Source organism: Bufo bufo, chromosome 4, assembly GCF_905171765.1.
Source record: "Bufo bufo chromosome 4, aBufBuf1.1, whole genome shotgun sequence".
Taxonomy (NCBI): Eukaryota; Metazoa; Chordata; class Amphibia; order Anura; family Bufonidae; genus Bufo; species Bufo bufo.
The window spans coordinates 411183149-411209925 of record NC_053392.1 but is presented as its reverse complement, the minus strand read 5'-3'; the positions used below and the strand labels follow the sequence as shown (position 1 = coordinate 411209925).

Below are 26777 nucleotides of genomic sequence, written 5' to 3'. Positions count from 1 at the left end.
ACATTGACTCTTATTCCCATATTTCGTGGATGTGTCCATTGCTAACTCCTGATTGGGACAAGGTGGATGAGACAGGAAGATATCCTCCCTTTTACGCTGGAAGCTGATATAATTATCAATTTGAGACCCAGATTTCCCTACACATATGTTCACTCCAAACCAATTTGATTACACAAAAGCTCTAAAACAGCTGAACTGACTTCAAACTCAACCCTCTGCACATGCACAGTTTTTACTTAAAGCATACCTGAGTTTTCAAAAAAAGTTAGCATAATGGCTGTGCTTCTTTGTACAATCATAACTGTGAAGGAACAGGTCTTTTGGGCTTCCCTAATTTTTTCCTCAGCGGTATTATTGCCTGTTTTAGCTTCACAGCTACATGTATTTCTCTCACACAGGGGAGCTCTCCCTTTTATGGAATCTGCCGATATTTAGTGCAGTGATGTGCTTTCTCGTATTTCCCACTACAGTTGCAAGAAAAAGTATGTGAACCCTTTGGAATGATATGGATTTCTGCACAAATTGGACATAAAATGTGATCTGATCTTCATCAAAGTCACAACAATAGACAATCACAGTCTGCTTAAATTAATAACACACAAATAATTAAATGTTACCATGTTTTTATTGAACACACCATGTAAACATTCACAGTGCAGGTGGAAAAAGTATGTGAACCCCTAGACTAATGATATCTCCAAGAGCTAATTGGAGTGAGGTGTCAGCCAACTGGAGTTCAATCAATGAGATGAGATTGGAGGTGTTGGTTACAGCTGCCCTGCCCTATAAAAATCACACACCAGTTCTGGGTTTGCTTTTCACAAAAAGCATTGCCTGATGGGAATGATGCCTCGCACAAAAGAGCCCTCAGAAGACCTATGATTAAGTATTGTTGACTTGCATAAAGCTGGAAAGGGTTATAAAAGTATCTCCAAAAGCCTTGCTGTTCATCAGTCCATGGTAAGACAAATTGTCTATAAATGGAGAAAGTTCAGCACTTCTGCTACTCTCCCTAGGAGTGTCCATCCTGTAAAGATGACTGCAAGAGCACAGCGCAGACTGCTCAATGAGGTGAAGAAGAATCCTAGAGTGTCAGGTAAAGACTTACAAAAGTTTCTGGCATATGCTACCATTCCTGTTAGCGAATCTACGATAGGTAAAACACTAAACAAGAATGGATTTCATGGGAGCATACCACAGAGGAAGCCACTGCTATCCAAAAAAAACCATTTCTGCACGTTTACAGTTTGCACAAGAGCACCTGGATGTTCCACAGCAGAACTGGCAAAATATTCTGTGGACAGATAAAACCAAAGTGTCATGCCCCACTCTGACGTGCGGAGGTCGGCCAGGATTGCAGCACGAGTTTAGTGTTTGTTTTGGAGCCGTGCTGGATCCGCCTCTCATCAGGTGCACTGGGTGGAGTCATTAGTTTAAATAGCTCATCAGCCCAGTGCTCTGAGCGGATTATACAAATCATTGTGGTCTTGGAAGCTAGGAAGGAAGGTTTTCTGTCTGTTCCAGCTCAGTGAGATAAGTGTGATTTCTGGTTTAGTTGTTTTGTGTCATCTCTTCCATCCAGGTTCTGTGCGAGTAGGCTGCTCCTATTTCCCCTCTTCACCATCTCAGGGAAGTTAGGGTTCTGTCAGCCCAGGTACGGGGACACCTCATACCTACCTTAAAGGTCTGTAGGTGGGCTGAGCAGTGCAGGGAAAGAGGTCAGGGATTAGCTAGGAGGTGACCCTTCCCCTGTCTCTCGCCCAGAGCCTGGTTGGTGGGTTTTCTGTTATTCTGAGTGCACGCCCGCCGTGACACAAAGTTGAGTTGTTTGGAAGAAACACACAACACTATGTGTGGAGAAAAAGAGGCACAGTACACCAACATCAAAATCTCATCCCAACTATGAAGTATGGTAATGGGGGCATCATGGTTTGGGGCTACTTTGCTGCATCAGGGCCTGGATGGATTGCTATCATCGAAGGAAAAATGAATTCCCAAGTTTATCAAGACATTTTGCAGGAGAACTTAAGGCCATCTGTCCACCAGCTGAAGCTCAACAGAAGATGGGTGTTGCAACAGGACAACGACCCAAAGCATAGAAGTAAATCAACAACAGAATGGCTTTGTCACGAGGGTGTCAAGAGCCACGCCTGACTCCGTTATACCCAGGGTCAGGAAGTCGCAGCGGGTGGCTGCGCGCTCTATGTATAAAAATAGTGCTGTTTCTTAATGGTAGCCTTCTGGGTTTGCCTTGCAACCCTGTTTGGCTCACTCAGGGATCCGTAGCTCCTTCTCCTCAGCTGTCTCTTGTCCCGCACTCCCAACCTCCTTATATTCCCCTCTCCCACTTCTCTGGTTGCCAGATATAGAGCTTCCTGCCTGGACTTCTATACTGACCCACTGGAGCTGTGTAGCTGTGTTCCCTGGTTGTTGTTCCAGAACGTTACCCTCCTGATCCCTGTTGGGCCTTTGTGGTCTGCTGTTGTCGCCCACCTGGGATTATATGTTTGTCTGTCCTCTCCTTGGTGTTTTCCTTTTAGTGTCAGTGGTGCGGACTAGTGATCCCACCGCCCCGTTCACTACATAGGGCTCATCTTAGGGAAAGCCAGGGTTTAGGCACGTGATCGACGTACGGGTGAGGAACCCGTCTAGGGACGTCAGGGCAGTCAGGTGCCAGCCTCAAGGTGAGTCAGGGGTCACCACCTTTCCTTCTCCCTTGGACAGGGCCTTCCCATTTCCCTCCCTTTGCGTGACGCCAGTCATTACATTATATCTGGCCCTTATTTTGTGTAGGTAGAAAAAAAAACAAAAAAAAATACTTTATACCTACTTAGAATCCAGTATGGATCCAATTGCTGCTTTGTCAAAGCAACTTCATGGCCTGTCTTTGAAGGTGGCAGGATTGAAGGCTGCGGTCCTCCAGCAACAGCAGCAATTGCAACAGACCGCAAGCCCAGCGATTGCTACAGGTAACCAGGTTGTTGCGGAACCCAAGGTTGCTCTTCCTGACAGATTTTCTGGGGGAAGGGACAAATTTGTGACGTTCCGTGAGGCCTGTATATTATATTTTAAGCTGCGCCCTTACTCCTCTGGTAATGAAGAACAGCGGGTGGGGGTTGTTATTTCCTTGCTTCACGGGGACCCGCAATCCTGGGCGTTCTCTTTACCCACTGATTACCAGGCTCTCCGGTCAGTGGATGAATTTTTTGGGGCCTTGGGTCTCATATATGATGACCCTGACCGAGTCGCACTGGCTGAATCAAAATTACGGAGACTCCTACAGGGAGAGCGGCCAGTAGAGGAGTATTGCTCAGAGTTCCGTAGGTGGGCTACGGATACCCAGTGGAACGACCCGGCTCTCAGGAGTCAGTTCTGCTCTGGGTTATCCGAAAAAATTAAGGATGCGCTTGCGCTGTATGAGACTCCCTTTTCCCTTGATGCGGTTATGTCCCTTTCTGTCAGAATAGATAGACGTCTTAGGGACAGATTGAAAAATCCGGGGCAATTGGTAACCCCTCCCAAGCAGCAGTTAGTCTGTACGGACTTAGACGAGCCTATGCAGCTAGCAGGAACTACTCATCAGGTCCATCCTCCTGAGGCTCGCTGTAGGCGTGGGGTTTGTTTTTTCTGTGGGGAGAGGGGTCATTTTATTAATGTCTGTCCTTCCTTTCTCAAAAACAAAAGACCGTCGGAAAACTACTAACCCCAGGCTGTGTGGAGGATGTCAGCCGGGGGGTATACGTTTCCTCCATACGAACATCGCAATTTGTGTTGCCAGCGGTTGTAGTTTTTGGTGTTAAGACGGAGACTATTTCTTTTTTTCGAGACAGTGGAGCAGGAGTAAATTTGATAGATGCCCATTTTGCTCACACTATGGGTTTGTCTCTCTGTACGCTACAGAGACCTATTCCCATATTCGCTATTGATTCTGCTCCTCTGTCTCAGAGAAACCTCACTCACATTGTCCATAACTTACACCTTCGGGTAGGGGACCACCATAACGAGTTGCTTTCATGTTATGTTCTGGAGGGGCTTCCCACTCCTGTGGTGTTGGGTCTTCCCTGGTTGGTAGCGCACAATCCAGTGGTGGATTGGCAGGCCAGGGAGATATTGGAGTGGAGTGAGCATTGCAGAGAAAATTGCTTAAATAGCAATTGCTTAGTTGCCTCCATAGCTACCCTACCTACATTTGTTTCGGACTTTGAGGACGTTTTTTCTGAAAAGGGTTGCCAGAAGTTACCACCTCACCGTCCTTATGATTGCCCGGTTAACCTAATTCCCGTTGCAAAATTACCCAAGACCAGGTTATATAATCTTTCGGGTCCGGAGAGACAAGCCATGAAAGATTATATCTCCGAGAGCTTGGGTAAGGGACACATCAGACCCTCTTCTTCACCCGTGGCTGCAGGGTTTTTCTTCGTTAAAAAGAAAGATGGGGGCCTGCGTCATTGCCTAGATTTTCGCGAATTAAACCGGACAACCATCCGAGACCCATACCCTCTTCCTCTCATTCCTGACCTGTTTAATCAGATTGGCGGGTGCTAGGTGGTTCTCCAAACTTGATCTTAGGGGGGCCTACAATCAGATTCGTATCAAGGAAGGGGGTGAGTGGAAGACAGCTTTTAACACCCCTGAGGGGCATTATGAAAATCTAGTCATGCCTTTCGGTCTGACCAATGCTCCTGCCGTCTTCCAACATTTCGTTAATGACATTTTTAGTCATCTTATCGGCAGGTTTGTGATGATATACCTAGATGATATTTTAATTTATTCGTCTGATCTGAAAACACATGAGGTGCATGTCAGAAAGGTACTGCAGGTCCTACGGACGAATAAATTATATGCTAAAATTGAAAAGTGTGTCTTCGCCGTTCAGGAAATACAGTTCCTAGGTTATTTATTATCTGCTTCAGGTTTCCGTATGGATCCTAGGAAGGTCCAGGCAATTTTAGATTGGGATCTTCCTGAGAACCTCAAAGCACTGCAACGGTTCTTGGGCTTCGCAAATTTCTATAGAAAGTTCATTAAAAATTATTCGGTGATTGTAAAACCCCTTACTGACATGACTAGGAAGGGGACTGATTTTTCTAAATGGTCTGACGCCGCTAAAATTGCATTTTCCTCTCTAAAAGAGAGGCTTACCTCGGCACCTGTACTAATCCAACCTGATGTCTCCCAGCCTTTTATTGTTGAAGTAGATGCGTCAGAGGTGGGAGTGGGGGCTGTGCTGTCTCAGGGTCCGTCTCCTGGCAAATGGCGTCCTTGTGCTTTCTTTTCTAAAAAACTATCTGCAGCAGAGAAGAACTATGATATTGGCAATAGGGAACTATTAGCTATTAAACTAGCGTTTGATGAATGGCGTCACTTTTTAGAGGGGGCAATCCACCCCGTCACTGTGATTACGGACCACAAAAACCTTCTGTACCTCGAATCAGCTAAGCGTCTCACCCCTAGACAAGCTAGGTGGTCGCTAATTTTTACCAGGTTTAACTTTGTTATTACCTATCGTCCTGGGGCAAAAAATACCAAGGCAGATGCATTATCTCGTTGTTTCCCTGGAGGGGGTAATGTGAGTGATCCGGTACCCATTCTACAAAGAGGAGTGGTTGTCTCTGCGGTACACTCTGTTCTGGAGGGGAAGGTGTTAGAGGCCCAGGGGGACGCCCCGGTCTCATGCCCCTCAGAGAAATTGATTGTACCGTTAAACCTGCGTCTCAAATTATTAAAGGAACATCATAATTCAGCACTTGCTGGGCACCCGGGTAGTAAAGCAACCTTGGAGCTATTGTCTCGTCATTTTTGGTGGCCAAGGTTGCGTCAGGATGTAATGGATTTTGTGTCTTCTTGTTCTACTTGTGCGCGCGCGAAAGTCTCTCATACACGTCCTACAGGGTCTTTATTGCCACTTGTCATTCCCAATAGGCCATGGACACATCTGTCAATGGATTTTATCACTGACTTACCCTTGTCTGCGGGTAAAACAGTTATCTTGGTAGTAGTGGACAGGTTTAGCAAAATGGTACACTTCATTGCGTTACCCGCACTACCTAATGCTAAGACTCTTGCTCAGGTATTCATCAGTGAAATCGTGAAGCTTCACGGGGTCCCTTCCGATGTTGTTTCGGATCGGGGAACCCAGTTTATTTCTAAATTTTGGAAAGCTTTTTGTTCCCGTTTGGGGGTACACTTGTCCTTTTCCTCGGCTTTCCATCCTCAGTCAAATGGATAGACTGAGCGTACCAACCAAAACCTTGAGACATATCTAAGGTGTTTTGTGTCTGAGAACCAGGAGGTGTGGTCATCATATTTATCGTTAGCCGAGTTTGCCATAAATAATCGCCGTCAGGAATCCACTGGTAAGTCACCATTTCTTGGTGCATATGGTTTTCATCCCCAATTCTGTACTTTCAAAGAGGGGGGGTCTTCTGGGGTTCTTGAAGAGGAACGGTTTTCGTCATCTCTTTCATCTGTATGGCAGAAGGTGCAAGCTAACTTGAAAAATATGGGACTTAAATATAAATGCATGGCTGATAAGAGACAGTCGCCAGGTCCGGACCTAGGAGTGAATGACTATGTGTGGTTGTCTACTAGGAATATTAAATTAAAGGTTCCCTCTTGGAAACTGGGTCCTAGGTTCATTGGCCCTTACAAAATAGTAGCCATCATTAACCCTGTGGCTTTTCGCCTGGAGCTACCTCAGACTTTTAAAATCCATAACGTCTTCCATAAGTCGTTACTCAAGAAGTATGTTCCACCTCTAGAACCGTCACCGCTGCCACCCCCTCCTGTTGTTGTGGATGGTAATCTAGAGTTTCAAATATCCAAAATTGTTGATTCTCGTCGGGTCCGCTGCTCTCTTCAATATCTGGTGCATTAGAGGGGTTACGGTCCCGAGGAAAGAATGTGGGTTCCAGCGTCTGAGGTAAACGCCGACAGGTTAGTAAGGGCTTTTCATGCCTCTCATCCTGAGAGACATAGTCCTGAGTGTCCGGAGGCCCCTCGTAGAGAGGGGGGTACTGTCACGAGGGTGTCAAGAGCCACGCCTGACTCCGTTATACCCGGGGTCAGGAAGTCGCAGCGGGTGGCTGCGCGCTCTATGTATAAAAATAGTGCTGTTTCTTAATGGTAGCCTTCTGGGTTTGCCTTGCAACCCTTTTTGGCTCACTCAGGGATCCGTAGCTCCTTCTCCTCTGTTGTCTCTTGTCCAGCACTCCCAACCTCCTTATATTCCCCTCTCCCACTTCTCTGGTTGCCAGATATACAGGGAGTGCATAATTATTAGGCAAGTTGTATTTTTGAGGATTAATTTTATTATTGAACAACAACCATGTTCTCAATGAACCCAAAAAACTTATTAATATCAAAGCTCAATATTTTTGGAAGTAGTTTTTAGTTTGTTTTTAGTTTTAGCTATTTTAGGGGGATATCTGTGTGTGCAGGTGACTATTAATGTGCATAATTATTAGGCAACTTAACAAAAAACAAATATATACCCATTTCAATTATTTATTTTTACCAGTAAAACCAATATAACATCTCAACATTCACAAATATACATTTCTGACATTCAAAAACAAAACAAAAACAAATCAGTGACCAATATAGCCACCTTTCTTTGCAAGGACACTCAAAAGCCTGCCATCCATGGATTCTGTCAGTGTTTTGATCTGTTCACCATCAACATTGCGTGCAGCAGCAACCACAGCCTCCCAGACACTGTTCAGAGAGGTGTACTGTTTTCCCTCCTTGTAAATCTCACATTTGATGATGGACCACAGGTTCTCAATGGGGTTCAGATCAGGTGAACAAGGAGGTCATGTCATTAGATTTTCTTCTTTTATACCCTTTCTTGCCAGCCACGCTGTGGAGTACTTGAACGCGTGTGATGGAGCATTGTCCTGCATGAAAATCATGTTTTTCTTGAAGGATGCAGACTTCTTCCTGTACAACTGTTGAAGAAGGTGTCTTCCAGAAACTGGCAGTAGGACTGGGAGTTGAGCTTGACTCCATCCTCAACCCGAAAAGGCCCCACAAGCTCATCTTTGATGATACCAGCCCAAACCAGTACTCCACCTCCACCTTGCTGGCGTCTGAGTCGGACTGGAGCTCTCTGCCTTTTACCAATCCAGCCACGGGCCCATCCATCTGGCCCATCAAGACTCACTCTCATTTCATCAGTCCATAAAACCTTAGAAAAATCAGTCTTGAGATATTTCTTGGCCCAGTCTTGACGTTTCAGCTTGTGTGTCTTGTTCAGTGGTGGTCGTCTTTCAGCCTTTCTTACCTTGGCCATGTCTCTGAGTATTGCACACCTTGTGCTTTTGGGCACTCCAGTGATGTTGCAGCTCTGAAATATGGCCAAACTGGTGGCAAGTGGCATCTTGGCAGCTGCACGCTTGACTTTTCTCAGTTTATGGGCAGTTATTTTGCGCCTTGGTTTTTCCACACGCTTCTTGCGACCCTGTTGACTATTTTGAATGAAACGCTTGATTGTTCGATGATCACGCTTCAGAAGCTTTGCAATTTTAAGAGTGCTGCATCCCTCTGCAAGATATCTCACTATTTTTGACTTTTCTGAGCCTGTCAAGTCCTTCTTTTGACCCATTTTGCCAAAGGAAAGGAAGTTGCCTAATAATTATGCACACCTAATATAGGGTGTTGATGTCATTAGACCACGCCCCTTCTCATTACAGAGATGCACATCACCTAATATGCTTAATTGGTAGTAGGCTTTCGAGCCTATACAGCTTGGAGTAAGACAACATGCATAAAGAGGATGATGTGGTCAAAATACTCATTTGCCTAATAATTCTGCACGTAGTGTAGAGCTTCCTGCCTGGACTTCTATACTGACCCACTGGAGCTGTGTAGCTGTGTTCCCTGGTTGTTGTTCCAGAACGTTACCCTCCGGATCCCTGTTGGGCCTTTGTGGTCTGCTGTTGTCGCCCACCTGGGATTGTATGTTTGTCTGTATTGTCTGTCCTCTCCTTGGTGTTTTCCTTTTAGTGTCAGTGGTGCGGACTAGTGATCCCACCACTACATAGGGCTCATCTTAGGGAAAGCCAGGGTTTAGGCATGTGATCGGCGTACGGGTGGGGAACCCGTCTAGGGACTTCAGGGCAGTCAGGTGCCAGCCTCAAGGTGAGTCAGGGGTCACCACCTTTCCCTCTCCCTTGGACAGGGCCTTCCCATTTCCCTCCCTTTGCATGACGCCGGTCATTACAGGCTTAAACAAAAGAAAATACGCCTTCTGGAGTGGCCCAGTCAGAGTCCTGACCTCAACCCGAATGAGATGCTGTGGCATGACCTCAAGAAAGCGATTCCCACCAGACCTCCCAAGAAAATTGCTGAACTGAAACAGTTCTGTAAAGAGGAATGGTCAAGAATTACTCCTGACCGTTGTGCACGTCTGATCTGCAACTACAGGAAATGTTTGGTTGAAGTTATTGCTGCCAAAGGAGGTTCAACCAGTTATTAAATCCAAGGGTTCACATACTTTTTCCACCTGCACTGTAAATGTTTACATGGTGTTTTCAATAAAAACATGGTAATGTTTAATTCTTTGTGTGTTATTAGTAGGGTTGTGCGAACCCGAACTGTAAAGTACGGGTTCGTACCGAACTTTAGGATTTTTGGACCCCGGACCCGAACATTTCCGTAAAAGTTCGGGTTCGGTGCTTTCTTTGCGCTTTTTGAAAGGCTGTACAGCAGCCAATCAACAAGCGGTTAACTGTCTGACCTTAGAAGACATCACAGCCATGCCTACTAATGGCTTGGCTGTGATTGGCCAGAGCAGCATGTGACCCAAGCTCTATATAAGCTTGAGTCACGTAGCGCTGCTTGTCACTCTGCTGTTACAAGTGTAGGGAGAGAATGCTGCTGGACTTGTGATTTCAGGGAGAGAATAGGAGACAATCTAACTCAGCGATCTACAGAGAAATAGTTGTGTGGGTGCAGGGCACAATCGTTTTACCCTGCCCTAAGCCCATTGACCAAAAAAACAACAACCTATAAATCTGTTAGTTAGGTGGGCGGCGGCGGCCATTTTATGCAAGCTCCAGTGCACCAGCACTGCATCTGAGCTTTTGGGACATTGCAAATCACCATTTTTTTGGGCAAACTACAACATCTTGATTAGTCAGTGTGCAATTTAAGCTAGAAATACACCCATCATTTTCTGGGGTTTGAAAAACACACTTTTTTTTTTCTTCAAAAAACAGTATTTTCCAGATCTGCAAGTGTTACATTCAAGTTTAATATATACAGCTTTCATATTCTGCTACAAAAAAACAAACACTTTTTTGGCAATCTACAACATCAGGATTAGTCAGTATACAATTTAAGCTAGAAATACACCCATTATTTTCTGGGGTTTGAAAAACACACTTTTTTGACAAAAAACACTATTTTCATCCCTTGCAGCATCAGCACGTGTGAAATTACAGGCTTATATACGGCTGTCAAATTCAGTTGTTAAACAAACACTCGTTTGGGCACAAAAAATTTAGTTGGCAGCCTTTGATGCAGATGTCATTGTGAGATACACCCACCCACATACATTTGGGTCACATTCAGAGATTTTAAATACCGCCATTTGGTGCACCAATATTGAATTCAGGCCTACACTGGTTCAGGCCGTGTGAGATACATCCTCTACATACAGGGGTTGAATTCAGGCATTTGAAATACAGCCATTTGAAATACAGCCATCTTGTGCAAAAAAATATTTAATTTAGGCCTACACTGGTTCAGGCCCTGTGAGATACCCCCTCTACAAACAGGGGTTTGATTCAGGAATTTGAAATACAGCCATTTGAAATACATCCATTTTGTGCAAAGAAATATTAAATTTAGGCCTACACTTGTTCAGGCCCTGTGAGATACTCCCTCTACATACAGGGGGGGTTTGATGCAGGCATTCGAAATACAGCCATTTTGTGCAAAGAAATATTTACTTCAGGCCTACACTGGTTCAGACCGTGTGAGATACCCCCTCTACATACAGGGGTTTGAATCAGGCATTCGAAATACAGCCATTTGAAATACAGCCATTTTGGGCAAAGAAATATTTTATTCAGGCCTACACTGGTTCAGACCGTGTGAGATACACCCTTTACATACTGTCATTCTATTCTACTATTAATTAAACACCCATTTAGGGCAAGATCATAAATTCGAAAAATATGAGGAGAGCGTCAAATAAGGGACGTAGCCCAGGTCGAGGTGCTGCTGGTGGAGCTCCTGTTGCAGGGAGAGGACGTGGTCGATCTGTGCCAGCTACACGCACAAGTGAAACCCCTTCCGCAGGTGCGAGTAGGTGACAAAACCTGCAGCGGTATTTGGTCGGGCCTAATGCTGCTCTACGAATGGTGAGGCCTGAACAAGTACAGGCGATAGATTGGGTTGCTGACAGTGGATCCAGTTCCTTCACATTGTCTCCCACCCAGTCTCCTGCTGAAAGACCACAGTTGGCACCTGCAGCCGATGTCCATAAGTCTTTCACCTCACTCTCTTGCAAATCAGCCAAGCAGTATGAGCCCCAAGTCATGCAGCAGTCTCTTCTGCTTTTTGATGACTCTGTTAGCAGGGTTTCCCAGGGCCATCCACCTAGCCCTGCCCCAGAAGTGGAAGAGATGCCCAACCACTTATCTTTCAAGATGAGTACATGGGAGGACCATCGCAGCACGTCTCGGATGATGACGAAACACAGGTGCCAACTGCTGGGGCTTTCAAAAGTGTGCAGACCAACAAGGAAGGTAGGGGTGAAGACTAGGTGGAAGATGATGTGGAGGACGATGAGGTCCTCGACCCCACATGGAATCAAGGTCATGCGAGTGACCTATGTAGTTCGGAGGAAGAGGTGATGGTTGCACAGAGCCACCAGCACAGCAGAAGAGGGAGCAGGGTGCAAAAGCGGAGCGGCCGTCCTCTAGACAGTACGCCTCCTACTGCCCACCGCAGCAAGGGACCGAGCACACCAAAGCCAGCGCCAAGAAGTTCCCTGGCGTGGCAGTTCTTCAGACAATGTGCTGACGACAAGACACGAGTGGTTTGCACGCTGTGCAATCAGAGCCTGAAGCAAGGCATAAACGTTCTCAACCTGAGCACAATCTGTATGACCAGGCATTTAAGTGCAAAGCACGAGCTGCAGTGGAGTAGACACCTCAAAAACCAAGAAAGGTCTCTGGCTCCTCCAGCTTCCTCTTCTGCTGCAGTCGCGGCCTCTTCATCCACCTGGAGTGACAGTGCCACCTGCCAGCCCGCAAACAAAGGATCTGCCAGCAACACCAACACCTGGGTCACCAAGCATCTCCACAATGTCCCACGGAAGCGTTCAGCTCTCCATATCCCAAACGCTGGATAGGAAGAGGAAGTACCCCCCTACCCACCCGCGATCCCTAGCCCTGAATGCCAGCATTTCTAAATTACTGGCCTTTGAAATGCTGTCATTCCGTCTGGTGGAGACGGATAGTTTTAAAGGCCTTATGGCGGTGGCTGTCCCACAGTACGTCGTGCCCAGCCGCCACTACTTTTCAAGGCAAGCCATCCCTTCCCTTCACAACCAAGTAGGGGACAAAATCAGGTGTGCACTGCGCAACGCCATCTGTGGCAAGGTGCACCTGACTACGGATACGTGGACCAGTAAGCACGGTCAGGGCCGTTATATCTCCATAACAGCACACTGGGTAAATCCAGTGGCGGCTGGGCCTGAGGCGGATAGCAGTTTGGCGCATGTCCTTCCACCACCAAGGATTGCAGGGCGCTTCAGTTTGCCTCCTGTTGCTTCCTCCTCCTACTCTGCTTCCTCATCCTCTACCAGCTCCTCATTCGGTCAGCGTAACACCTTCACCACCAAGTTCAGCACAGCCAGGGGTAAACGACAGCAGGCAGTTTTAAAACTTATCTGTTTGGGGGACAAACCCCACACAGCGCAGGAGCTGTGGATGGGCCTTGAACAACAGACCGATGAGTAGTTTGTGCCAGTCAGCCTCAAGCCCTGCCTGGTGGTGTGCGATAATGGGCTAAATCTCGTAGCAGCTCTGGGACTAGCCAGTTTGACGCACATCCCTTGCCTGGCGCAGGTGCTGAATTTGGTGGTGCAGTAATTCCTTAAAAATTACCCCACTTTCGGCGTTCTCACCCTGCTGCTGCTCGCCTGTCAGCGCAGCAGCGTAACTTCGGCCTTCCCGCTCACCACCTCATATGCGACGTGCCCACAAGGTGGAACTCCACCTTGCACATGCTGGCCAGACTGTGCGAGCAGCAGCAGGCGATAGTGGAGTTTCAGCTGCAGCACGCACGGGTGAGTTGCTCAGCGGAACAGCACCACTTCACCACCAATGACTGGGCCTCCATGCACCTGTGTTCCTTGTTGCGCTGTTTCGAGTACTCCACCAACATGGCCAGTGCCGATAATTCCGTTCTCAGCGTTACTATCGCACTTCTATGCCTCCTTGAAACACGCTCCTGGAGATGATGGAAGAGGATGTGGCACAGGAGGAGGAGGAGGAAGAGGGATCATTTCGTAGGTTTTCCGGCCAGTCATTCCCAAGTGGCTCCGAGGGTGGGTTCCTGCACCCACAAACCCAATGTACAGTCGTGGCCAAAAGTTTTGAGAATTACATAAATATTGGAAAAGTTGCTGCTTACGTTTTTATAATAGCAATTTGCATATACTCCAGAATGTTATGAAGAGTGATCAGATGAATTGCATATTCCTTCTTTGCCATGAAAATTAACTTAATCCCAAAAAAAACTTTCCACTGCATTTCATTGCTGTCATTAAAAGGACCTGCTGAGATCATTTCAGTAATCGTCTTGTTAACTCAGGTGAGAATGTTGACGAGCACAAGGCTGGAGATCATTATGTCAGGCTGTTTGGGTTAAAATGGCAGACTTGACATGTTAAAAGGAGGGTGATGCTTGAAATCATTGTTCTTCCATTGTTAAACATGGTGACCTGCAAAGAAACGCATGCAGCCATCATTGCGTTGCATAAAAATGGCTTCACAGGCAAGGATATTGTGGCTACTAAGATTGCACCTCAATCAACAATTTATAGGATCATCAAGAACTTCAAGGAAAGAGGTTCAATTCTTGTTAAGAAGGCTTCAGGGCGTCCAAGAAAGTCCAGCAAGAGCCAGGATCGTCTCCTAAAGAGGATTCAGCTGCGGGATCGGAGTGCCACCAGTGCAGTGCTTGCTCAGGAATGGCAGCAGGCAGGTGTGAGCGCATCTGCACGCACAGTAAGGCGAAGACTTTTGGAAGATGGCCTGATGTCAAGAAGGGCAGCAAAGAAGCCACTTCTCTCCAAAAAAAACATCAGGGACAGATTGATCTTCTGCAGAAAGTATGGTGAATGGACTGCTGAGGACTGGGGCAAAGTCATATTCTCCGATGAAGCCTCTTTCCGATTGTTTGGGGCATCTGGAAAAAGGCTTGTCTGGAGAAGAAAAGGTGAGCGCTACCATCAGTCCTGTGTCATGACAACAGTAAAGCATCCTGAGACTATTCATGTGTGGGGTTGCTTCTCATCCAAGGGAGTGGGCTCACTCACAATTTTGCCCAAAAACACAGCCATGAATAAAGAATGGTACCAAAACACCCTCCAACAGCAACTTCTTCCAACAATCCAACAACAGTTTGGTGAAGAACAATGCATTTTCCAGCACGATGGAGCACCGTCCCATAAGGCAAAAGTGATAACTAAGTGGCTCGGGGACCAAAACGTTGACATTTTGGGTCCATGGCCTGGAAACTCCCCAGATCTTAATCCCATTGAGAACTTGTGGTCAATCCTCAAGAGGCGGTGGACAAACAAAAACCCACTAATTCTGACAAACTCCAAGAAGTGATTATGAAAGAATGGGTTTCTATCAGTCAGGAATTGGCCCAGAAGTTGATTGAGAGCATGCCCAGTCAAATTGCAGAGGTCCTGAAAAAGAAGGGCCAACACTGCAAATACTGACTCTTTGCATAAATGTCATGGAATTGTCGATAAAAGCCTTTGAAACGTATGAAGTGCGTGAAATTATATTTCACTACATCACAGGAACAACTGAAACAAAGATCTAAAAGCAGTTTAGCAGCAAACTTTGTGAAAACGAATATTTGTGTCATTCTCAAAACTTTTGGCCACGACTGTACACAATTGTCCAGCAAGGCCACAGTTCTGGAGGATGACGAGGTGGAGGATGAGGAGGAGGATATGGAGGAGGAGGAACCATGTTCACAGCAGGGTGCCACCCAGACCAGGTCATGGCCATCACTGGTGCGTGGATGGGGGGATACAGAGGACACAGACAATACACCTCCCGCAGAGGACAGCTTTTCGTTGCCTCTGGGCAGCCTGGCACACATGAGCGATTACATGCTGCAGTGTCTCCGCAACGACCGTCGAGTTGCCCACATTCTAACTTGTGCTGATTACTGGGTGGCCACGCTGCTGGATCCCCGTTACAAGGACAACGTACCGTCCTTAATTCCGTCACTGGAGCGTGATCGTAAGATGCGCGAGTACAAGCGCACGCTGGTAGACACGCTGCTGGTGGCATTCCCACCTTACAGCAGGGGGCACAGTGGAAGCACAAGACGAAGGCAGAGGACGAGGAAAAGGGTCGCCAACGGAGCTGGGGCACGCCAGCACCTCAGAAGGCAGGGTTAGCATGGCCGAAATGTGGAAAAGCATGGTGGAGCAGTATGTGTGCACACGCCTACACGTACTGAATGACGGGTCTGCCCCTTCAAATTCTGGGTCTCCAAATTGGGCACATGGCCTGAGCTTGCCCTTTACGCCTTGGAAGTGCTGGCCTGCCCTGCAGCCAGTGTATTATCTGAACATGTGTTTAGCACGGCAGGGGGCGTCATCACAGACAAGCGCAGCCGCCTGTCCACAGCCAATGTGGACAAGCTCACGTTCACTAAAATGAACCAGGCATGGATCCCTCAGGACTTGTCCGTACCTTGTGCATACCTTTGTCCGTACCTTTGTTTTATTTTATATCATTTCGCTACTTTGTCATTTACATTTTCTGGTGAAATTAACCAATTTTTGGGTGTATAGTACCACTGTTATACCTAGTAGGCCGGTTAAAAAAAAATAAAAAAAATTGGCATTTAAGGGTTATTCCCATCACGCTGTTTCATACTTACCTGCTCCCGGCGTGCTGTCCACTTCCTGGTTTCGGCAGGGGGCGGGCTCCATCTTGATTGAAGTGTTCTCCCGGCCGGGCCGCGCGCTGGACTGAACGCACACGCCTTCGCTTTTGGGACTGCGCGCGGCCGGCCGGGAGAAAAGAAGAAGTCGTCTGCGCAAGCGCAGCCACAGCGATTCCGGAGAAGAGCGGTGGCCGTAACCAGGGGAGACGGAAGACAACAGTCAGGTAAGTATATGTTTATTTTCTTCTAAGGGGTGGGAATTAGTTAATTAAATATATTTAGAAAAATTATCACTGTTAAATCATTAACAGATTTAACAGTGATCATTAAGATGGGAATACCCCTTTAACATTTTGGGTGAAATTAACCAAAAGGTTAAACAATAAAACAATTTTTCAGTTACATTTTCTGGTGAAATTCAGAAACTTTTGGGTGTGATGTACCACTGCTATACCTAGTAGGCCGTTAAAAACAACAACAACATTTGTCAGTTACATTTTATGGTCAAATTCACCAATTTTTGGGTGTAATATACCCCTCCTCTACCTAGTTGACAACTTAATAAATTTCAATAATTTTTATTTTACATTTTCGGGTGACAATAAACAATTGTTTTCTGTCATAGACCCCTGCTTTACCAAGTAGACAGGTTAATTAATTTGACAGGTAGACAGGTTAATTTAACTTGAGTTGACATTATACAATTTTAGACGTGAATAAACCCCTGCTCTGCATAGGTGACAGGGAATAAAATTTCTGAAATGCTTCTTTAACCTCTTAAGGACACATGACGTACCGGTACGTCATGATGTCCTGGTACTTAAGGACACATGACGTACCGGTACGTCATGTGTTGTTCCGATCACTGCCGCCCGGCCGGCAGTGATCGGAACAAGGTGCCTGCTCAAATCATTGAGCAGGCACCTAGGCTAAATGCGCGGGGGGGTCCCGTGACCCCCCCATGTCGGCGATCGCAACAAACCGCAGGTCAATTCAGACCTGCGGTTTGATGCGCTTTTTGCAGATTCTGATCCCTGCGGTCCCTGACCGCGAGGATCAGAAACTTTATAATGTCCAAAATATATCTGTATCCCCCCCCCCCTGCACCCTTGAGTGATTATAGCCCGGTGGGAGGTGCAGGGGGAGGGTTGCGGGCGGTGCGGCAGGCGGGATCGCTATCCCCCGCCCGCCTCCCCTTGAATGATCGTTGGTGGTTAGTGGGTATACCAGGGTGCAAGCACATTGCTGGCACCCTGGTATAAACGGCTGACATCTGGTATAAACGGCTGACATCTGCGATGCGATGTCAGCCATTTAACCCTTTCCATACAGCGGTCCGTACAGACCGCTGTATGGAAAAAGTTAACAGTAAGAGGGAGCTCCCTCCCTCTCCCATCGGGGGGCTGCAGTGCCTTTGCAGCCCCCCGATGGGAGAGAGAGAGAGCTCCCAGACAGCCCCCCGACAGCCCCGTCCTTACCCTTCCCCGTCTGCGAAGTTCTGAGCAGACGGGGAAGGTTCCCATGGCAACAGGACGCCGTCTCAGGCATCCTGCTGTCCATGGTGCTGAACAGATCTGTGCTAAAGGCAGAGATCTGTTCAGACAAAGTGTAAGTAAAATACAGTACAGTACAATATATATTGTACTGTATTATACAGACATCAGACCCACTGGATCTTCAAGAACCAAGTGGGTCTAGGTAAAAAAAAAAGTGAAAAAAAAGTAAAAATCAAAAAACACATTTATCACTGATTAAAAATGTAAAAAATAAAATTCCCTACACATGTTTGGTATCGCCGCGTCCGTAATGACCTGATCTATAAAACGGTCATGTGGCTTTACCCGAACGGTGAACGCCATAAAAATAAAAAATAAAAAACTATGATGAAATTTAAATTTTGCCCACCTTACTTCCCAAAAAAAGGTAATAAAAGTGATCAAAAAAGTCGCATGTACGCCAAAATTGGAACAATCAAACCGTCATCTCATCCCACAAAAATCATACCCTACCCAAGATAATCGCCCCAAAACTGAAAAAACTATGGCTCTTAGACTATGGAAACACTAAAACATGTTTTTTTTTGTTTCAAAAATGAAATCCTTGTGTAAAACTTACATTAATTAAAAAAAAGTATACATATTAGGTATCGCCGCGTCCGTATCGACCGGCTCTATAAAAATATCACATGATCTAACCCCTAAGATGACCACCGTAAAAAATTAATAATAAAATCGGTGTAAAAAAAGTCATTTTTTGTCATCTTACGTCACAAAAAGTGTAATAGCAAGCGATCAAAAAGTCATATGCACCCCAAAATAGTGCCAATCAAACCGTCATCTCATCCCGCAAAAAATGAGACCCTACTTAAGATAATCGCCCAAAAACTGAAAAAAACTATGGCTCTTAGACTATGGAGACACTAAAACATTTTCTTTGTTTTCAAAATGAAATCATTGTGTAAAACTTACATAAATAAAAAAAAAAGCATACATATTAGGTATCGCCGCGTCCGTGAAAACCTGCTCTATAAAATTACCACATGATCTAACCAGTCAGATGAATGTTGTAAATAACAAAAAAAATAAAAAGTGCCAAAAAAGCTATTTTTTGTTACCTTGCCGCACAAAGAGTGTAATATAGAGCAACCAAAAATCATATGTACCCTAAACTAGTACCAACAATACTGCCACCCTATCCCGTAGTTTCTAAAATGGGGTCACTTTTTTGGAGTTTCTACTCTAGGGGTGCATCAGGGGGGCTTCAAATGGGACATTGTGTCCAAAAAAACTGTCCAGCAAAATCTGCCTTCCAAAAACCGTATGGCATTCCTTTCCTTCTGCGCCCTGCCGTGTGCCCGTACAGCAGTTTACGACCACATATGGGGTGTTTCTGTAAACTACAGAATCAGGGCCATAAATAATGAGTTTTGTTTGGCTGTTAACCCTTGCTTTGTAACTGGAAAAAAATATTAAAATGGAAAATCTGCCAAAAAAGTGAAATTTTGAAATTGTATCTCTATTTTCCATTCAATCTTGTGCAACACCTAAAGGGTTAACAACTTTTGTAAAATCAGTTTTGAATACCTTGAGGGGTGTAGTTTCTTAGATGGGGTCACTATTATGGAGTTTCTACTCTAGGGGTGCATCAGGGGGGCTTCAAATGGGACATGGTGTCAAAAAAAACAGTCCAGCAAAATCTGCCTTCCAAAAACAGTATGGCATTCCTTTCCTTCTGCGCCCTGCCGTGTGCCCGTACAGCAGTTTACGACCACATATGGGGTGTTTCTGTAAACTACAGAATCAGGGCCATAAATAATGAGTTTTGTTTGGCTGTTAACCCTTGCTTTGTAACTGGAAAAAAAATATTAAAATGGAAAATCTGCCAAAAAAGTGAAATTTTGAAATTGTATCTCTATTTTCCATTAAATCTTGTGCAACACCTAAAGGGTTAACAAAGTTTGTAAAATCAATTTTGAATACCTTGAGGGGTGTAGTTTCTTAGATGGGGTCACTTTTATGGAGTTTCTACTCTAGGGGTGCATCAGGGGGGCTTCAAATGGGACATGGTGTCAATAAACCAGTCCAGCAAAATCTGTCTTCCAAAAACCAAACGGCGCACCTTTCACTCTACGCCCCGTTGTGTGGCCGTACAGTAGTTTACGGCCACATATTGGGTGTTTATGTAAACGGCAGAGTCAGGGCAATAAAGATACAGTCTTGTTTGGCTGTTAACCCTTGCTTTGTTAGTGGAAAAAATGGGTTAAAATGGAAAATTAGGCAAAAAAATGAAATTCTCAAATTTCATCCCCATTTGCCAATAACTCTTGTGCAACACCTAAAGGGTTAACGAAGTTTGTAAAATCAGTTTTGAATACCTTGAGGGGTGTAGTTTCTTAGATGGGGTCATTTTTGGGTGGTTTCTATTATGTAAGCCTCGCAAAGTGACTTCAGACCTGAACTGGTCCCTAAAAATTGAGTTTTTGTAAATTTCAGAAAAATTTCAAGATTTGCTTCTAAACTTCTAAGCCTTATAACATCCCCAAAAAATAAAATATCATTCCCAAAACAATTCAAACATGAAGTAGACATATGGGGAATGTAAAGTCATCACAATTTTTGGGGGTATTACTATGTATTACAGAAGTAGAGAAACAAACTTTGAAATTTGCTAATTTTTCAAATTTTTTGGTAAATTAGGTATTATTTTGTGCAAAAAAAATAATTTTTTTGACTTCATTTTATCAGTGTCATGAAGTACAATATGTGACGAAAAAACAATCTCAGAACGGCCTGGATAAGTCAAAGCGTTTTAAAGTTATCAGCACTTAAAGTGACAGTGGTCAGATTTTCAAAAAATGGCCTGGTCCTTAAGGTGAAATAAGGCTGTGTCCCTAAGGGGTTAATTGATGCGCGCCACCTCCTTTGATTCAATGCTTAAACTCAAACAAGTTGTACCACATTTAAGCTTCGATACTTTGTCCCACATTTCCGCTATATTCTTTTGGCCAACATTTGCGCCTCAATAGCTTTACCCACATTTCTTCTCGATCCCAATTTTTTAATATAAATTTATCTCACTTAACCCCTTAAGGACTCAGCCCTATTTCACCTTAATGACTTGGCCATTTTTTGCAAATCTGACTAGTGTGACTTTAAGTGCTGATAATTTTAAAACGCTTTGACTTATCCAGGCCATTCTGAGACTGTTTTTTCGTCACATATTGTACTTCATAACACTGGTAAAATGAAGTTAAAAAAAATCATTTTTATTTATAAAAAAATACCAAATTTACCAAAAATTGGTAAAAAATTGCAAATTTCCAAGTTTCAATTTCTCTACTTTTAGAATACATAGTAATACCTCCAAAAATAGTTATTACTTTACATTTCCCATATGTCTACTTCATGTTCATTTTATTTTTTGGGGATGTTACAAGGCTTAGAAGTTTAGAAGCAAATCTTGAAATTTTTCTGAAATTTTCAAAAACCCAATTTTTAGGGACCAATTCAGGTCTGAAGTCACTTTGCGAGGCTTACATAATAGAAACCACCCAAAAATGACCCCATTCTAGAAACTACACCTCTCAAGGTATTCAGAACAGATTTTACAAACCTCGTTAACCCTTTATGTGTTCCACAAGAATTAATGGAAAATAGAGATACAATTTCAAAATTTCACTTTTTTGGCAGATTTTCAATTTTAATAATTTTTTTCCAGTTACAAAGCAAGGGTTAACAGCCAAGCCGAACTCAATATTTATGGCCCTGATTCTGTAGTTTACAGAAACACCCTATATGTGGTCGTAAATAGTGATGAGCGGCAGGTGCCATATTCGATTTCGACGAAATTCGCGAATATTCGATAGAATATTTGTTTTATATTCGTCGAAATCGAATATTCGTCATTATTCTTGTTATCGCGATTAATATGCGATTTAAATAATCGCGTATTGCGATTTTAACTTATAGGCTACTCTCCTATTGAAATAGCAATGCGATTAATTCAAGTTATAATAATCGAATTTCGATTTTAACTTAGCACTGCTATATTCCATATTTGTTAATTCTAGTTTAATATGGAATATAGCAGTGCTAAGTTAAAATCGAAATTCGATTATTATAACTTGAATTTTATTTTTTATTTTTTTATTGTTATATTTTTTTCTTTCCCACTTCCCTAAAGTTGTTCTTACCTGTCCTTTGGATTCCTGGCTTCCTGGCTGCTCCAGTCAGTGCCCGTTGCCGCTTCTGCCGACTTCCGTGCTCATGGAGCGTCCCCATCACCATGGGAATGTCTCCATATACTAGAATGTACTGTCGGATTTGAGAATTACGTGAAAAATCGCAATTCGATTATTTCAAGTTATAATAATCGAATTTAGATTTTAACTTAGCACTGCTATATTTAATTCTAGCCTAATATGGAATATAGCAGTGCTAAGTTAAAATCTAAATTCGATTATTATAACTTGAATTAATCGAATTGCGATTTCAACTTGGAGCTGGTTTACTATGGTTGGCTTGGTAGAATTAGCGAATATGACTAATGTATTCGTCATATTCCACAAAACGAATATAACAAATGTATTCGTCATATTCCACAAAACGAATATAACAAATTATTCTGCATCTTCGTTTTAGCTACCTATTCATCAACTTCGCTAATTCTAGCAATCATATAGGAAAGTTTACTATAGAGACAGCTAAGTTTAATTCGCTATGCGATTATATTACTTTGCTTTTTTTTAATAAATAGAATAATTATAATAATTATCAGGTATTATAATTATTCTATTTTTTTTTTTTAAAAAGCAGTCATATAATCGCATAGTGAATTAAACTTAGCTGTCTCTATAGTAAACTTTCCTATATGATTGCTAGAATTAGCGAAGTTGATGAATAGGTAGCTAAAACAAAGATGCAGAATACTTCGTTATCTTCGGTTTGTGGAATATGACGAATACATTAGTTATATTCGTTTTGTGGAATATGACGAATACATTCGTCATATTCGCTAATTCTACCAAGCCAACCATAGTAAACCAGGTCCAAGTTGAAATCGCAATTCGATTAATTCAAGTTATAATAATCGAATTTAGATTTTAACTTAGCACTGCTATATTCCATATTAGGCTAGAATTAAATATAGCAGTGCTAAGTTAAAATCTAAATTCGATTATTATAACTTGAAATAATCGAATTGCGATTTTTCACGTAATTCTCAAATCCGACAGTACATTCTAGTATATGGAGACGTTCCCATGGTGATGGGGACGCTCCATGAGCACGGAAGTCGGCAGAAGCGGCAACGGGCACTGACTGGAGCAGCCAGGAAGCCAGGAATCCAAAGGACAGGTAAAAACAACTTTAGGCAAGTGGGAAAGAAAAAAATATAACAATAAAAAAAAAAATTCAAGTTATAATAATCGAATTTCGATTTTAACTTAGCACTGCTATATTCCATATTAGGCTACAATTAAATATAGCAGTGTTAAGTTAAAATCGAAATTCGATTATTATAACTTGAAATAATCGAATTGCGATTTTTCACGTAATTCTCAAATCCGACAGTACATTCTAGTATATGGAGACGTTCCGATGGTGATGGGGACGCTCCATGAGCACGGAAGTCGGCAGAAGCGGCAACGGGCACTGACTGGAGCAGCCAGGAATCCAAAGGACAGGTAAGAACAACTTTAGGAAAGTGGGAAAGAAAAAAATATAACAATATAAAAAAAAAAAAAAAAAAATAACGAATATTCGAAATATCAAATTTATATCACTATATTCGAAATATTCGCGAATTAGCGAAGTGCCGATATTCGCGAAAAAAATTTGATATTCGAATATTCTCGCTTAACACTAGTCGTAAACCGCTGTACGGGCACACGGCAGGGCGCAGAAGGAAAGGAATGCCATACGGTTTTTGGAAGGCAGGTTTTGCTGGACTGTTTTTTTTTACACCATATCCCATTTGAAGCCCCCCTGATGCACCCCTAGAGTAAAAACTCCATAAAAGTGACCCCAACAGTCTGTCCCGGCTTCACACAGCAACCTCTGCCTACACTGGCAAAGGACTGAATGTAAAATGGCGGCCAGATCAGGTTTATTTATGCGCAGAATATGTCCATGTGCAGAAACATCTCAATTGGCTGTCCTGTACCACCTGATGGATCTGTCATGGGTCAAAGTTCTTCACCATGTGAAAGAATATAGCGCCGGCGGATATCGCCATATGTTCGCCCATTCGGTGAACCACGAACGAGCAAAGTTTGCCGCAAAACGACCGTCACTAGTATCTGACTTCCTGTCCTGTGTCAGTTGGAGGTCAGAGAGTTGGTCACATGACACAGTTGAGAATCAGAAGGGAGGGGATAATTCACAAATATAGTTACTGGTGAGAAGATTACATTTACTAAAGATTACATCATGTACCTTTCTAACAGGTCAGAGAATAAACATTTTTGCAGGAGTTCTTCTTTAAGCAGATTTGTAATTTTAAAGAATTGTTAAATTCGATCCATAGGACCCATGATATTTTTATGGGAGTATGGTCACCCTGGTTACCATTTCTTAAGAACTTAGACACATTTTCTTGAACCGGTTTTTAAGAATGAGAGGTGCTACTTGGTTTAACCTTACTGTGTTTCCCCCTTTCTCCCCAAAACCCTCTCTTTATTGGCTCTATTTGTGGGTGTTTTAATGTGCATGAAATTGGATTTAATTTCTTTCATTTTGTGATTTGCCTATAGGAAATGGTAAATCAGATGGTCCTACCAGTCTGTTCCCCTGCCCTCACCGTGCCCACTTTTTTAGACCTGGTGTGAGCGGGGAAAAGTTGTAGATTGTGGACCTTTGCGCTTCTGTCGGTTAGTAAATGACCCCCGTATTTTATATTTGATGTTAGAATAAAATAAAAAGTAAAAAAAAAAAAAATTAGAAATTGATGAAAAATCTACTTACATCAATAGAACAACCCAACATTGATCCTCTTTTCAGAGCTTTATCCATTATTTCAAAAAAAGTTTTAGGTGGTTTTTTGGTTTCATAAACTTCAGAAACTCCTCCAGTGAAATCTTCCATAGCTTCTATGGTACTGCCGCCTTTTAATGCTTCATAACTACCATTGAGCCTAGAACAGAATATACATTGTGTATTGAGTGACCATAGCTTTTATTTATCAGTAAGGCAGATTATGGCAGCAATTAATTGTGTGGTGGATGGGGTTCAGTTGGGTAATTTAGAGCGTAAGCCCTGCTATGAAGAGAAATTTATCAAGCCTGCCAAAAATGATAGTAAATTTGCTGAGCAATTGGAGACCATGATACATCTTGCTAAGCCTCACCTACTTTTTGAAAAATGGTGAGTGTGGCAGAAAAGTGAAAACATTGCACATTTTTGCTCAAAATGGTGTGATCCAACATCCTTGACTTTTTAAGTGCACAAAAGTAGTGAAAATAACTTGAAATATTTCGCCCTCTGTGTACATAGATTCAGATTGTTTGCAAATGCATTAGCCTCTATTCATAATATGTTCAAGGCTTATGTTCAAAGTGTCCTGCCCAACTTTGTCCCAGATAAATGCAACTGTATATCTATATCCTCCAAAGAAACCAGATGGCCCACATTATAGTCTATTGATTCTGTTTTGCACCATTTGGGTCAGCTATGTGCCGAATCCTGCACTCAGTTATTTCCATTGTTCTGCTCCTAAAACTGGGCAGAACAATGGGAATTAATAGCAGCGATATCAACACCACCTAACGTGTTTTAGTCATGTGTATAGGTAATAAAAAATGTAAGGCTCTCACAGAAGGCTCTAAGAAAAGACGCTCCAGAATAGTTACATTATGGGGAATGCAAGGATTTACTAAAAAAGACAAGTTATGTGAGTCGATGGGTCCATCCATAGGCTGTTTGTTAGCATCCGGAACACTTTTGTGTCCCTTATAATATTGTTATCTTTCTCATATAAGACAAAACATTTAGCAGTAAAATCGAGACCTTTTATTATTAGTAACAAGAAGGCTTATTTGTGTTTATTAAGTCATAGAAAATGATGATATATTCTCCCCTTGAAAATCACAGGATTCTCAGCATTTTGAGTACTCACTTAGCATAAGCTTTCTCCATTAGTGCACTCCAAAACTCATTGAGGTCAGCCGAGTGAAGAAATACCAGACGATTTCTGAAGGTAGGTAGTCTGTCATCAATCACAACATCAACCCACTCATTATGTTGCCAAAACTATAACAGAAATATTAGAGAGATGTTGATTTAGCAGTGATAACATGCAAATGCCACTGATGCTTTCTTTATATGTCAAGAGAGTCAATTCATTGACCTCACATTCCTTAAAGGGGTTTTCCGGTTTCCATCAACATCCTTTAAAATAATCGATTATGAAGGTAGATGTAACTTTGTAATGTATTTCTTTTACTTTTACTGCTTCTATCTTCCATTTTGGGCTATGGACACATGACCATGCCCATGCAATTCTTTCATATTTCCAGTGTCCATGGGCATGTCAAAGTAGCAACAGGGACAGTGATAGGGGAGTGTCCTAGTGTAACTAGCTGAGTGTGTGGGAGTTATAAGCTAGTTGGGGGTGTTGCTGGAAATGTGCAGAGAAAGGAGAAGTGCATCATGGGTTTGGTTGGATACAGGAACAGAAGTGCAACATACAGGATGTATCCAAGCCAGAGTGATTTGTGTACAGGGTGAAAATGTAACAGAAGAGTCCCAATTGAAAAAAAGCATGGGAAAGATGTATATGAGGTAAGCAACGACAAAAGCACATCTGTTAAAAACCATAGTAACCCGCAAAACCCCTTTAAGAGCATAAGACTGCATGTATGTAGAATTTTTTAAAAATGGTAAAAGCTACAGAATTTGTAAAGAGTCTGGATAAAACAAATATATAGAAAAAATGGAGGTACATCATTCCACGAGTGTTCAATAGAGACAAGTTACAAGATCTGATTTGTCCTTATCTTCTGACTTCATGGTATCTGAGAGAACAGCTTAAAGGCACATTAGGTGATTTGGGAGAAAGCAATGTTAACATCTGATTGGAAAGACGTTATGAGGGATAGGAGAGGGAAGTTGGTACAAGAATAT

At 43.3% G+C, this 26777-nt stretch overlaps 1 protein-coding gene across 1 annotated transcript in view; it reads right to left on the bottom strand.

Moving 5' to 3' along the window:
• CAPN9 (calpain 9) overlaps positions 1 to 26777 on the bottom strand; it is a 392629-nt gene that overhangs the window by 224841 nt on the left and 141011 nt on the right. Inside the window, exons 4-5 of the mRNA XM_040430101.1 lie at positions 25771 to 25904; positions 24621 to 24789 (exon numbers count right to left, since the gene is read on the bottom strand). Of these exons, the coding sequence (XP_040286035.1) occupies positions 24621 to 24789; positions 25771 to 25904 (303 nt within the window). The remainder of the gene's footprint in view (positions 1 to 24620; positions 24790 to 25770; positions 25905 to 26777) is intronic.